Raw genomic sequence first — 12,659 nt, 5'->3', positions numbered from 1 at the left:
TACAGTAGTATTCAGGTTACAGGGGAAATTTAAGTTTGGATTAAAGCCAGAGCAATATGTGGAAGAGCAGAGTGAAGATGGTGCATTTCATTTCCTTAGGATTTGGAATAGTACTAAATGAATGTTACATATCAAGTATATATATATATATTAATCCCAATGCCAGTGGAGAAGCTATTATTATAAATTGCATATGTTGCATGATTTTAAAATATTGTGCCTTTTTCTTGTAAGATTTTCAGTGTAAAGATGCAACATTCTTGCAAGTTAAAATAAGCTAACGAATATTCCTCTTAGTTATTGTAACTTTTAAATAACTTAGTTATCCTTTAGCAGAACAATAGTTACAATGTAACTTTTACTTTCAGTGTATTCAAATTTGAACTAGTAAATTCGTGTTTATTATGAAATTAATATTCATTGATTCAACTAAAATGTTTATTGAATGCCTATTAAGTACAAAATCCTGTGTTTTCTAAAATAATTTTATATAATCTCTCATGTGGGCAAGGAATTGCCTCATCAAATCCATTATATATGAAAATAATCTTAAGTTCACTTTCCTATTTGTTTTTGGAATACATGCTTTGATAAATACTAAAATGCTGACGTTATGAGGGGGAAAAAAACCTAACTCTCTGAAATCACCTACTCTTTGTTTGAATGATCAGGGTAGGATTATGTCCTGTTTATGTTACTGGGTTTACAGTCCACCCTTCCATCTGGATTCTTCTAAGGCCTACAAATCCTATCCATTTGGCAACACAGTTTCCTTAAACTCCAGGTTCTCTTTAATATTCGGATACCTTGCTTCATTCATTCAAAGGAACATATGAAAATTGGAAGACACTGAAGTATGTCAGAAAAGGGCCACCCCACTTAACCAAGGAAAGAAACTTTATCCATAGGAATACAGTAATATACAGCAGCCAACTTGGGGACATCAACATAAAACTTTGTAGTTAAGCTTAAAGAATTTATTTTTAATATTTTTTTAATTTTTAACATTATAATATTAAGGAAATTATTTCAGGCAATGGAAACAGTTATCATGAAAGAATGGTTCTTACTCTGTATTTTCTGAAATATTAGGGTTGAATAAAAGACACTTTCAGGAGAAAGAATAGAGAGTAGGTAATTCTTAAAGGCTATTGCTCTTTCTACATGTAAAAAATTATTCCTCTGTATCATGTATCCGGTTTTGAGCAAAAACTCTGTGAATCCACAGGGATAGCACCAGGCATGATTGATTCAAAGGCTGCCACTAACACTGGGCAGTGTTCCTGGGTTTTCCGGAATATCTGGGCATAGTTTTGCTATGCTCCTGGAAGTAGGAGAGTCAGAGGCAATGGCTAGTATGGAGAAAGAAATAGACCCAGCTCATAGCTCCTGGTATGGAATGTTTTCTTATGGCATAAGACATTATAAAAAGTAGCTCCTATGCATACTTATTAAAGATGCCTACCAAAGTTAATTAACTTGGCCATTTCATTCATTGATTTTTAAATAAAAGATAGTATCAAGGCTTGGGAATATCGTTTTAGAAAAGAGATTTAACTTTTCCAAGCACAAAGGCTTGCATGAGGTCACAGAAGCCACAAAAACAAGCTCTGAATCCTGAAAATGGATTTAAAAATAAATCAGATAACTCAAAAGAGCCTTTGGGGAAAGTACATATAAATTCTCCTTCTGCAGCATCCAAGTTATGAGTCTGTTATGGGTACAATATCTTTCATTTGATCAGCCACAGTTTGAGAGCACAGAACTAGAATGGAGTAGACAAAAAGAAATAATTATCCACGCATATATTTACAGCACTGTTCTTTTGCAGAGGGAATAGTACCCTGTGTGTGTGTGTGTGTGTGTGTGTGTGTGTGTGTGTTCCACACTTAACCTTCCTTTGGCCTTGGAATTATCTGGCTTGTTTTCCTCTGTAGTCAGGTTCTGAAATATCAAACACAGCTGTAGACAAAGGAAGAGGTTGGTCAAAAAGCCCACCCAGAGATTCCATAATAAATAGAAATGAAAGTAACATACATAGAATCAAGTAAAGTTTGCTTTGGTACTATAGAATTCCATGAGTCATTTGCATGGGGAACCAGAAGAAAACAATGAAATAAAACAAAAAAACAAACTGGTTAAAGGGCACTCTTTGGAGTCAAGTGAGGAAGCCAAGCATCATAAATTTCCTAGTGGCTGGGCAGAAGGTAAGAGATTGAGGAACACTGCTAAAGAATGTTGCAGGGATTTTCATTTCCAAGAAACTCATGCACCTGTTGATGTATTTTCCAGGCCCTTGGATGATAGCAATTTATGAGGCTATTAGTACTAAGTCCAAGATTTATCAGATGTGCTGTTTGTCTTATAGCCAATATAACCTCAGAAAATTTGGGTTGCACTGGGTTAAAAGGGAGCGTTCTGCTATTGGAGTTATTCAGAGCATTTAAATCGGTTAATCCTACAAGAACGGTGCATTTAGCCTGCCTATTAGAGAGAGTCTTTAAGGATTCCTACCAGTTGCAGAGCCAGGCTGGAGGGGGCGGTCCATTGCTGGGTGAGGTAAAACAGAGGCAGCAGGGGAAGAGTGAGTCCTGGAGACAAGACGGTGTTTCTCTAATCCATCCATGCCAACCGCAGCCAGCGGCGCTTGGCGCACAGAGAGCGCACGTGTGTGCGGGGGTTCCAGGAAGGGCTGTTGCCAAGAAAAGAGCACAGTAGAAAGAAATGTGAGACAAGGTTTGAGGGAGACACTGAGCGACATGTCAACAAATTAAGTTCATCAGGTCAGAGACATAATAAACGGTGTGAAGGAAAAAGAAAAAAAAAATAGAGAAAGGGAGAGAAAAAACAAGATCCAGTCAATAAATCCATTCAACAGATGTTTTCACACTGACGGCCAGGGCCTGTCTGCCTGGCTAAGGAGGAGGTGATGGCAGGAGGCCTGTCAGTTTGAACTGACTGAAAGAAACAAACCTTTAACCTCAAGAGTAACGTCGACTTCGACTCATTTCCTACTTAGATACCAACGTTTTGAGTACAGCCCCAGAACTGCCACACAACGTGGGAGAACAATTCAACGCTTTTAAACTGCCAGTGAGGCCTAATTCTGAACCTCTCCTGAATTTATTTCAGTGAATATTGTTTATGAATTCTATGGATGTCTCTAAAAATGACCAATTACACAATTGTATTTTGACACCTTTCAGTCTTCATATATTTATATAGAAAAAAATGAATATTTCACAGTTTGTATGGTATAATTTCAACACTGTAAAATTATTTGGTTTTAAAATATAGTATTAAGTATATCCTCAGTGATTTAACACTGTTATTATATTCTTCATCCTTCCCAACTTACCGAATCAGTGAATCACAGTTTGGAAGTTTATGGAAGATTCAGTTAGTCTCTTCCTCTGTCTCCAAGAAAAGATATTCTCAAACACAGATAGGCAGCTTATTTAATCATCAATGCTACAAAAGTATACATTTCAAAATATATATTTTAAATATATATTGTTTCGTAATTTTAACAGTTTTATTTATTAATAAAAATATTTATCAAAATATATATACTATGCTGTGAATATTTTCTCTTCAACCTAAGAGAATTCATAAGCTTTATGCTGTTTTTATTTGTCTTTCCTAACGAATATGAAGAATAGCTGAACAGTGGTAAAAAAAACATGATAATCTCTTGGCAATGTACAAACTGTTGCTCCAAAGGTTACCAGAGTATTTTTAAACAAGTCTAATTCTTGTAATTTTATAAATGTATGTGCTCTTCTGCTTCTGCTTCCTACCTGACTAGCATTTGTTCTTTCAAGACTTGAGGCAGACATTACTTCTCCTTAGTTAAGGCCTTGCCTTAACCTTCCTGCTAGACTAGGTGCTCCCCTTCTACCCAACATGTGCCATCACAGGTCATACTCATCCTGTATTTCCACCCAAGGCTTGCTACATGCTAGGTGTACAAATTACACTTGCTGAGAAACTTACTGAGAAAGCTAACAAATCTGTACACAATACAACTGTACTCATTGCATATCATGTGGTTTTATGTAATTGTAGCTTTCTCTGTACATGATATGAGTTAATGCTGCATATAAATCTATAAACTGGGATTATAAATATAGATTTAATTACAGACCATAAGCAGAGATTTCTCAATTTAGAAAAAAGTAAGAATGATTTAAAATTAACTTTAAAATAGGTAATAATTAATGTATATGTTGTTACTTCTGTTTTGCTCTACAGAATAATCAAACCATCAATCAATTGGAAGGTATATGTCACGTATCGAGGCTTTGGGCATTTGCTTCGATGATTGGGATGGATTGGTCAGGGACCTATTCTAGCTACAGCAGTTTATACACTTTTACAAGAGTCTAACTCTCCTGTTTTCTTGAGTGCCTTATGTTCAATGTCCTGAGGACACAGCAGTAAGATTAATATAGTCCTTCCTCATATGGAACTTACTGTTACAGGGAATACAAATATATAATTAGGATTTGGGGGGTTCTGTTGGGAAAAGGAAGCTTTTCCACATATGATCTATAATTCCTGGGTACATGTTTATCTGATTTTCTGTAATATCCATCTCCTCCCTTTCTTTCTACTGTAATTTCTTCAACTCCGGTGTAAGATGGCAAAAGATTCCTAACTGATCACCCAACTTCTAACACCAAACAGTCCTATTCCTTCCTGCAAGAATTCTCTTCCTGAAGCCCTGCGGTAGCAAGACATTAACACAAAAAGACTCTGAAGGTTTGAAGAGCCTCTACAGTCTGTCATTTGTACTCTCCTTTACCTGAGGCTAACCTACATTTTAAACCTTAGATCATTTATTCCTTTTCTAAGTTCTAGCCAAATACTGTCCACTGAACATCAAATATCATTCTTTCACAGGGCCCGTGACTTTCATGGGCCCTGTGCAATTTTATCATTGTGGACTGCAAAAAATAGTATTAAAAACTACACTTTAAGCCTACATTGGCATACATTGGATTCATTATTATATATTCATATTATTAGATTCATTTTTTTCTGACTAAGAAATTAAAATGTAAAATGTGTTGTGGGCCTCTAACAGTATATCATAGGCTCTGGGCACTGTATCTGCTGTGTCTCACGGATATATTGACCATGATCATTCATGCTTCTTCCAAGCCATCCTTTCTAGATCACCCCTCTATGTGTGGCTATGAAGCTCCACATTCAGCTCTACACACATCCTCTAAGGTCCACTTAAAATTTCACAGTCTCTTTTGAACACTCACATTAATTGTGCTTTCCCCTTCTGTTACATTCCCATCACATTTTGTTTTTCTCTCTCCTTTTCCTGCCATAGTCTTTTATATATTAGAGTTACTGCATGCAGTAACTATTTCTTGAGCTCACAGTCCATGCTGGACACGTTGCTAGTGTGCAGAACCTTTTTTATGCTTATTCTCTAGCGAGGAGACAGATACTAAATACAGACATGCATCCCATAACAATATTTTGGTCAAGGATAGACCGCATATATGACACTGGGCCCAGAAGATTATAATGGAGCGCAAAAATCCCTTTCACCTACTGACGTATGAGCCTTCCTAATGTCATAGCACAATTGCTTTAGTTTTAATAATTTAGTGTAGCCTAAGTGTACAGTGTTTATGAAGTCTACAGTACCATGCAATAATGTTCTAGGCCTTCATGTTCACTCATCAGCCACTCACTGACTCACCCAGAGCAACTTCCAGTCATGCAAGCTCTACTCAGGGCAAGTGCCTTATCCAGGTATATTATGTTTCACCTTTTATAATCAACTGTATTTTTATTGTACCTTTTCTATGTTTATATACACAAATTGCCTACAATATTCAGTATAGTAACATGCTATACAGGTTTGTAGGCTAGGAAAAGTAAGCTATTACATATGGCCTAGGTGCATAGTAGGCTATCTAGGTTTGTGTAGGTATACTCTATGATGTTCGTACGACAAGGTAATTATAAATACAGTGAGGGCTATATCTGAAAAAATCAGGATGGTATGAAAAACTTAAAAAAAAACCTGCTGAAGAGGTTCAGGGAAATTTTGTTTAAGAAAGTGATATTTAATCTTAAATATGAAAGACAAATTGGAATTAACCAGGTGACAAATGCAAGGAGAAGCTCTAAATACATTTTACATGTGTGTGTGCATGCACATTTGTGTGTGTGTAAAATGATCTGCCCTTGTATAATGTTGAAAGCTCGTTGAACCAGAAACTGGATATAACTCATCTTTTAACTTATTTTCTGCTGCATTTTATATATTTTCTCACACTTTCTAGAAGATATACTATTTTATTTGTGCATTAAGTAAATGCAATAGATATTTGGAAATTAAAGACTATGTTTCTTTTTTTTAATCACATGGCCATGTTTTAGATGACTGGAGTTACTAAATATTTTTTTCTCTTAATGAGTAGTTTGATTGTGTAAGGACTCCATTTAAATAACACCATCTACTACCTTTCTTTTTTTTTTAAGTAAATATTTATTGCTTTACTTGACCTTCACTGAAACCCTGTAAGATAAAACAGTTTGCTAATTCAAAAGCATTATGTAAATGTTACATGATAGTATAACATTTCACAATTCAGTAAGCAGCATCCTACCTGTCCAGTGTCTACCAGAAGGAATATGGCAATATAAGTAAGAAACAAATAACTACTTGTTCAATATTAATTTGTTTGTTACTTGTAAATGTTCATCCAATAGCTATTGCTCAACCAAAAGGCAACAGTCCTTGTCCTGCATTGTACAGACAGCAAAGAGGATTTAGGATGTTGTGGGTTGACACCCAAAATTTAGGCACTTGCACCTTAACTGCAGTTAGTAAGTTCCACGAAGAGATGACCTTTGGCTGCTATATATTCCCATGCATATCTTTCCCATGCAGTGTTTCACACATAGTGGGCTTTAATAATATGTATTATTCAATTTAAAACGAATGCATAATAGGGAGATATATATAATCATTCTTAAGATCGTATTATAAGGATAGGATAAAACAAGAAAACATATTATAAGCAATCACAACACAAAATAATCAAGAAATGGCTGAGAAAAAAATATGAGAAATAGAGTCCAGACAAAATGATTACCAAAGGACAAAATCCTAAAATTATTTTGTGTTGGAGCCAAGAGCTAATGTGAAGAAAATTCCAGTGATTTGAGGATTACTTTTCCTTTGTACTTTTATGTCATTTCTAAGTTTTCTGCATATTACCTATATTAAAACTGTAATTAAGAAAAAATGGTAAATGTTATTTAAACGAAACAGTCAAATCTTCCAAACACTTTATTAGGACAGATTCATAATTATTGGAACTATGAACAGAGATGGGCCAAACATTTTTGAACTTTCTTTCAAAAATAGTACTATAGAAGAAAGAAGTTTATTCACTTTCAAAGAGTTGATTGCAATTATACACTTTTACAAATGAAATGTGGCTTTCAATGTATCAGAAGAGTTATAAGAATCCAGTAAACCACATATTATTATACTGCACGTTAATCACTGAGTTATCACTAAATGCCAGGTCACTTTTATTTTAGGATAGATATCCAGCCTCATTAACAAAAGCATCCTTCTTGAGCTTGAAAGCTGAAATTACATTTTTCTGTTGTCTCTGGAATGGATTGAAATGTTTCACTAAACCAGTTTTTTTACTATTAGTAGTTATAATGAGAGATAATTTTATTCACGTTTATACTTCTAAGTAAGTAGGAAAGAGCATGTTTCTCTCTTACAGTGCCGAAAAATTAAAACTTCAAACAGTTCAGAATCTACTGTTAATAAAAATTAGAGGAATATCCAAGTTAACAGTTTACTTACTGAGCACCATTAGAAAATGTGTTATCCCCCCTTAAATGAATAGCTAACATGTTCCCCACAAAAGCATTTTTTATTAACATTTATTTTACATATTCTTTATTGAGTCTGTTTTTTATGCAGTAAAAGTCTTCCTTTTTCAGCTGATTCAACTGGGGACTTGGTTTTGATGGCTTATTTTGCCAGATTGTCATTCTGGAAAATACTCTCAGCTAACTGAGATATGTAAGATAACTTTTCATTATATGGTGTGGTCTAAGGCCACTGTGCCCAAACATCTGTTCACTCCCACTGATAAAATTCATGTAATTGCTTTGACAGAAGAGTTGTTACGCACCTATTTTGTAAATTCCTCGGTATTGCCTAGCAAAACATCAATGCCTTTGTGGCCCCACCATTCTAAGTGGTAGCACATAGGCATTGCCATCATTCTTAGCAAACTATCACAAGAAGAGAAAACCAAACACTGCATGTTCTCACTCATAGGTGGGAACTGAACAATGAGATCACTAGGACTCGGGAAGGGGAACATCACACACTGGGGCCTATCATGGGGAGGGGGGAGGGAGGAGGGATTGCACTGGGGAGTTATACATGATATAAATGATGAATTGATGGGTGCTGACGAGTTGATGGGTTCAGCACACCAACATGGCACAAGTATACATATGTAACAAACCTGCACGTTATGCACATGTACCCTAGAACTTAAAGTACAATAAAAAAAAAAAAAAAAAAAAAAAAGAAAGTGGGTAGGGATAGTTCTAGAAGGTCTTTGTATGACAAGCACAATGTTCTGGCTTAGAATGAAATATTTTCTTGAGGGTGGCTTGCTAATGGAGACTATGAGGTGCTAAAGTCCCAGAGTTAAGGAAATCACATGGTTCCATGTTTTGTAATAACAGTGATTTCTTTGTTCTGTTTTGTTTTGCTTTCTTGTTGCTATCACACAGGGACCAAATGCATAGCTTCTGGGTTTTCACTTTGCTCTGGATGATCACATTTGCTACCTGACCTGTGAGTGGTTACTCATGGTCTATAATCAATATCACCATGCAACTTTAGCAAGAGCAATATCAGAAATCATAAATCATAATGCATACTCTGAAAATACAGAGCAAGAGACACTCATAGACTACTTTGAGGAGAGTAAATTGTTTTAACACTTTATTTATTTATTTATTTTTTTCTTGAGACGGAGTCTCACTCTGTCGCCCAGGCTGGAGTGCAGTGGCCAGATCTCAGCTCACTGCAAGCTCCGCCTCCCGGGTTTATGGCATTCTCCTGCCTCAGCCTCCCGAGTAGCTGGGACTACAGGCGCTTGCCACCTCACCCGGCTAGTTTTTTGTATTTTTTAGTAGAGACGGGGTTTCACCAGGTTAGCCAGGATGGTCTCGATCTCCTGACCTTGTGATCCGCCCGTCTCAGCCTCCCAAAGTGCTGGGATTACAGGCTTGAGCCACCGCGCCCGGCCTGTTTTAACACTTTAAAGAACAATTCACAACATTTCGTACAAATAGTTTGTATTTACTATAAACTCTAGCAAATATGGTGAGTGAAAAAACAAGCAAAAGAATATATGAAAAAAATTTTTTTCCAAAATTTGCAAATTAATATCACATATTAAATATGTTAATGAAATTAATAAAAAGTAAAGACATACATGAAAAAATAAACACCAAATTCAGAAGAGAAGGAATGGGAGGGACAGTGGGAGAGAGATACATAGGAAACTTGAATTGTACCTGTACTGTTCTATTTCTTAAGCTGGATGTTATGAGTGTTCATTGTTGTAATATTTACACCTGTTAATTGTTTAATAATTTTTCAAAAATAGAATTAATGCTTATAGCATGTTTGTCATATATAAAACACCAATATTATTATAATAACTAACGTTCCACATACAGATACCTTTATTGTAAACACTACATTTTTGTAGAAGAAAAAGAAATTAAGACAGAAAAAGTAAAAATAAATGAAAAAAGAAAACAAAAATAGGCTGGGCACAGCAGCTCACACTATAATCGCAGAACTTTGGGAGGCCAAGGCAGAGAAACTCTTGAGCCCAGGAGTTCAAGACCAGACTGGGCAACATAGGGAGATCCTATCTCTATAAAAAATTAAACAACACAAAAATTAGTTGGCATGGTGTCACATGCCTGTAGTCCCAGGAGGCTGAGGAGGGAGGATCACTTGAGTGCAGCAGGTTGAGACTGCAGTGAGCCATGATCAGGCCACTGGACTCCAGCCTGAGTGACAGAGTGAAACTCTGTCTCAAAAAAAGAAGAAAAAAAAGAGCATAAAAATACGTTTGGTAACACATTTTTTTTTACTAAGGTAAAGTATGTGAATTTACTTTTACATCATATATTAATAAGATATACATTAATCTGTACCAACTATGAAATAATTTCACTAATAGATAAATGAACACAGTAATATATATAATTAAGTATATTTTGTCTTTAAAATTTCAACATATTATCATTTTAAATTCACTCAGTAAGAAAACCATTAATGATACTACAGGGACTGAAAAATTAAGAAGATTATAAATTGGGAACTTAATATGATGATTTGAAATAAAAGAATAAATAAATTAAAACATTAAAATTAAATGTAATTATAATTAAAATTAAATAAATTAATTAAAATGCAAACTTTAAGAAAATAATTCAATTCAATAGTATGAGCCAATCTCTTCAGGTGCAGAAGAAAATACCACAGCTTCTCATATTTAATTTTTAAATTAAAATACAAGAAAGCAAATTAATTATACTAGTGTTTGATATATGGATAGATACTAGCATTTTCACCCAATTCCTGCATCAAATGTCACATATATAAACTCTATGAAGATATCCTAATATAGGAAGAAGAGTCTAATTTCAAAATTTACTATACTACACAGGTACAGTAATTAAAACAGTGTGTTCCTTGCTTAAGGATAGATATGTAGATCAATGGAATTGAATTGAGAATCCAGAAATAAACTCTTACACTTATGATGAATTGATTTTCAACAAAGGTGCCAAGACAATTCAATAGGGCAAAATATTTTTAAAATTCTTCCTCCACGAAGGACTTTGTAACAAAAAGAACAGGGACAACTGCGTAACCACCATGACATTTTTGCAAAGGAATACAATAAAGCTCCATTCCTCATGCCATACACAAAAGTTAACTCCAAATGGATCACAGAACTAAATGTAAGATCTAAAACTAGCCGGGCGCGGTGGCTCAAGCCTGTAATCCCAGCACTTTGGGAGGCCGAGACGGGCGGATCACGAGGTCAGGAGATCGAGACCATTCTGGCTAACACGGTGAAACCCCGTCTCTACTAAAAAAATACAAAAAATTAGCCGGGCGAGATGGCGGGCGCCTGTAGTCCCAGCTACTCGGGAGGCTGAGGCGAGAGAATGGCGTGAACCCGAGAGGCGGAGCTTGCAGTGAGCTGAGATCCGGCCACTGCACTGCAGCCTGGGCGACAGAGCGAGACTCCGTCTCAAAAAAAAAAAAAAAAAAAAAAAAAAAAAAAGATCTAAAACTAGAATATTCTCAGATGAAATAGAGGAATACATTTTCTTGCATATAAGACTAAAGGCAAAAATGACCCAAAAAATAGGTTACTTAAGCCAGGCAAGGTGGCTCACACCTGTAATCCCAACACTTTGGGATGCCAAGGTGGGTGGATCACCTGAGGTCAGGAGTTCGAGACCAGCCTGGCCAATATAGTGAAACCCCATATCTACTAAAAATACAAACATTAGCTGGGCGTGGTGGTGTGAGCCTATAATCCCAGCTAATAGGGAGGCTGAGGCAGGAGAATCACTTGAACCCAGGAAGCAGAGGTTGCAGTGAGCCGAGATCGCGGCATTGCACTCCAGTCTGGGCGATAAGACAAAATTCCATCTCAAAAAAAAAAAAAAAAAGAAAAGAAAAGAAAAAAAATAGTTTAATTAGGCTTCATCGAGGTTAAACAATGTGCTTCAAAGGACACCGTAAAGTAAGTGGAAAGATAACCCACAAGTTAGAGAAAATATCTGCAAATCACATAGCTGATAAGAGACTTGTATCCAGAATATGTAAAGAATCCTTATAACACAATAATCAATACTAAGAGGCAATCCAACTTAAAATGAGGTGAACAGATAAAGATAACAGGCAACCCGATTTAAAACTGGGTAAAAGTTCTGAACAGACATTTGTCTTAAAAAGAGAGGCATGTGAAAAGATGCTCACTTCATTAGCTATCAGGGATTTGTAAATCAAAATCCCAACAATTTACAACTTCACACCAATTAGAATGTTTATTATAAATAAAAGATAAAAAGCAAATGCTGTGGAAGATGCAGAGAAATTGGAACTTTCATATGCTGGTGGGGGTGTAAAATGATGCAGCCACTTTGGAAACAGCTTGTGCTTCCTTGAAGGGTTAAATATAAAGTTACCATATGACCCAGCAATTTCAATAATATGTATACACCTAAGAAAAATGAAAAAATACTTCCACATAAAAACTTGTACTTGAGTGTTCATAGCAGCACTATTCGTGAAAGCCCAAATACAACCTAAATGTCCACCAATTGATAAATGGATAAAAAAAGTATGCTATATCCATAAAATAGAATATTATCTAGTCATAAGAAGGAATGAAACACTGATACATGCTACAACATGGATGAACCTTGAAAACACAAGAGAATAGTCACAAAAGACCACATACCAGCCAGGTGTGGTGGCTCACAACTGTAATCCTAACACTTTGGGAGGCCGAGGCGGATGGATTGCCTAA

The 12,659-nt window shown here is 35.8% G+C and overlaps 1 protein-coding gene across 1 annotated transcript in view; it reads right to left on the bottom strand.

Moving 5' to 3' along the window:
* Positions 1–12,659, bottom strand: part of HDAC9 (histone deacetylase 9) — a 907,594-nt gene that overhangs the window by 250,171 nt on the left and 644,764 nt on the right. The window contains exon 15 of the mRNA XM_030932454.1: positions 2,515–2,692. Coding sequence (XP_030788314.1) covers positions 2,515–2,692 — 178 coding nt within the window. The remainder of the gene's footprint in view (positions 1–2,514; positions 2,693–12,659) is intronic.

Source organism: Rhinopithecus roxellana, chromosome 6, assembly GCF_007565055.1.
Source record: "Rhinopithecus roxellana isolate Shanxi Qingling chromosome 6, ASM756505v1, whole genome shotgun sequence".
In the NCBI taxonomy this organism is placed as follows: domain Eukaryota; kingdom Metazoa; phylum Chordata; class Mammalia; order Primates; family Cercopithecidae; genus Rhinopithecus; species Rhinopithecus roxellana.
Note: the sequence above shows the minus strand (reverse complement) of the source record. Positions and strands in the feature narration are given on the sequence as shown.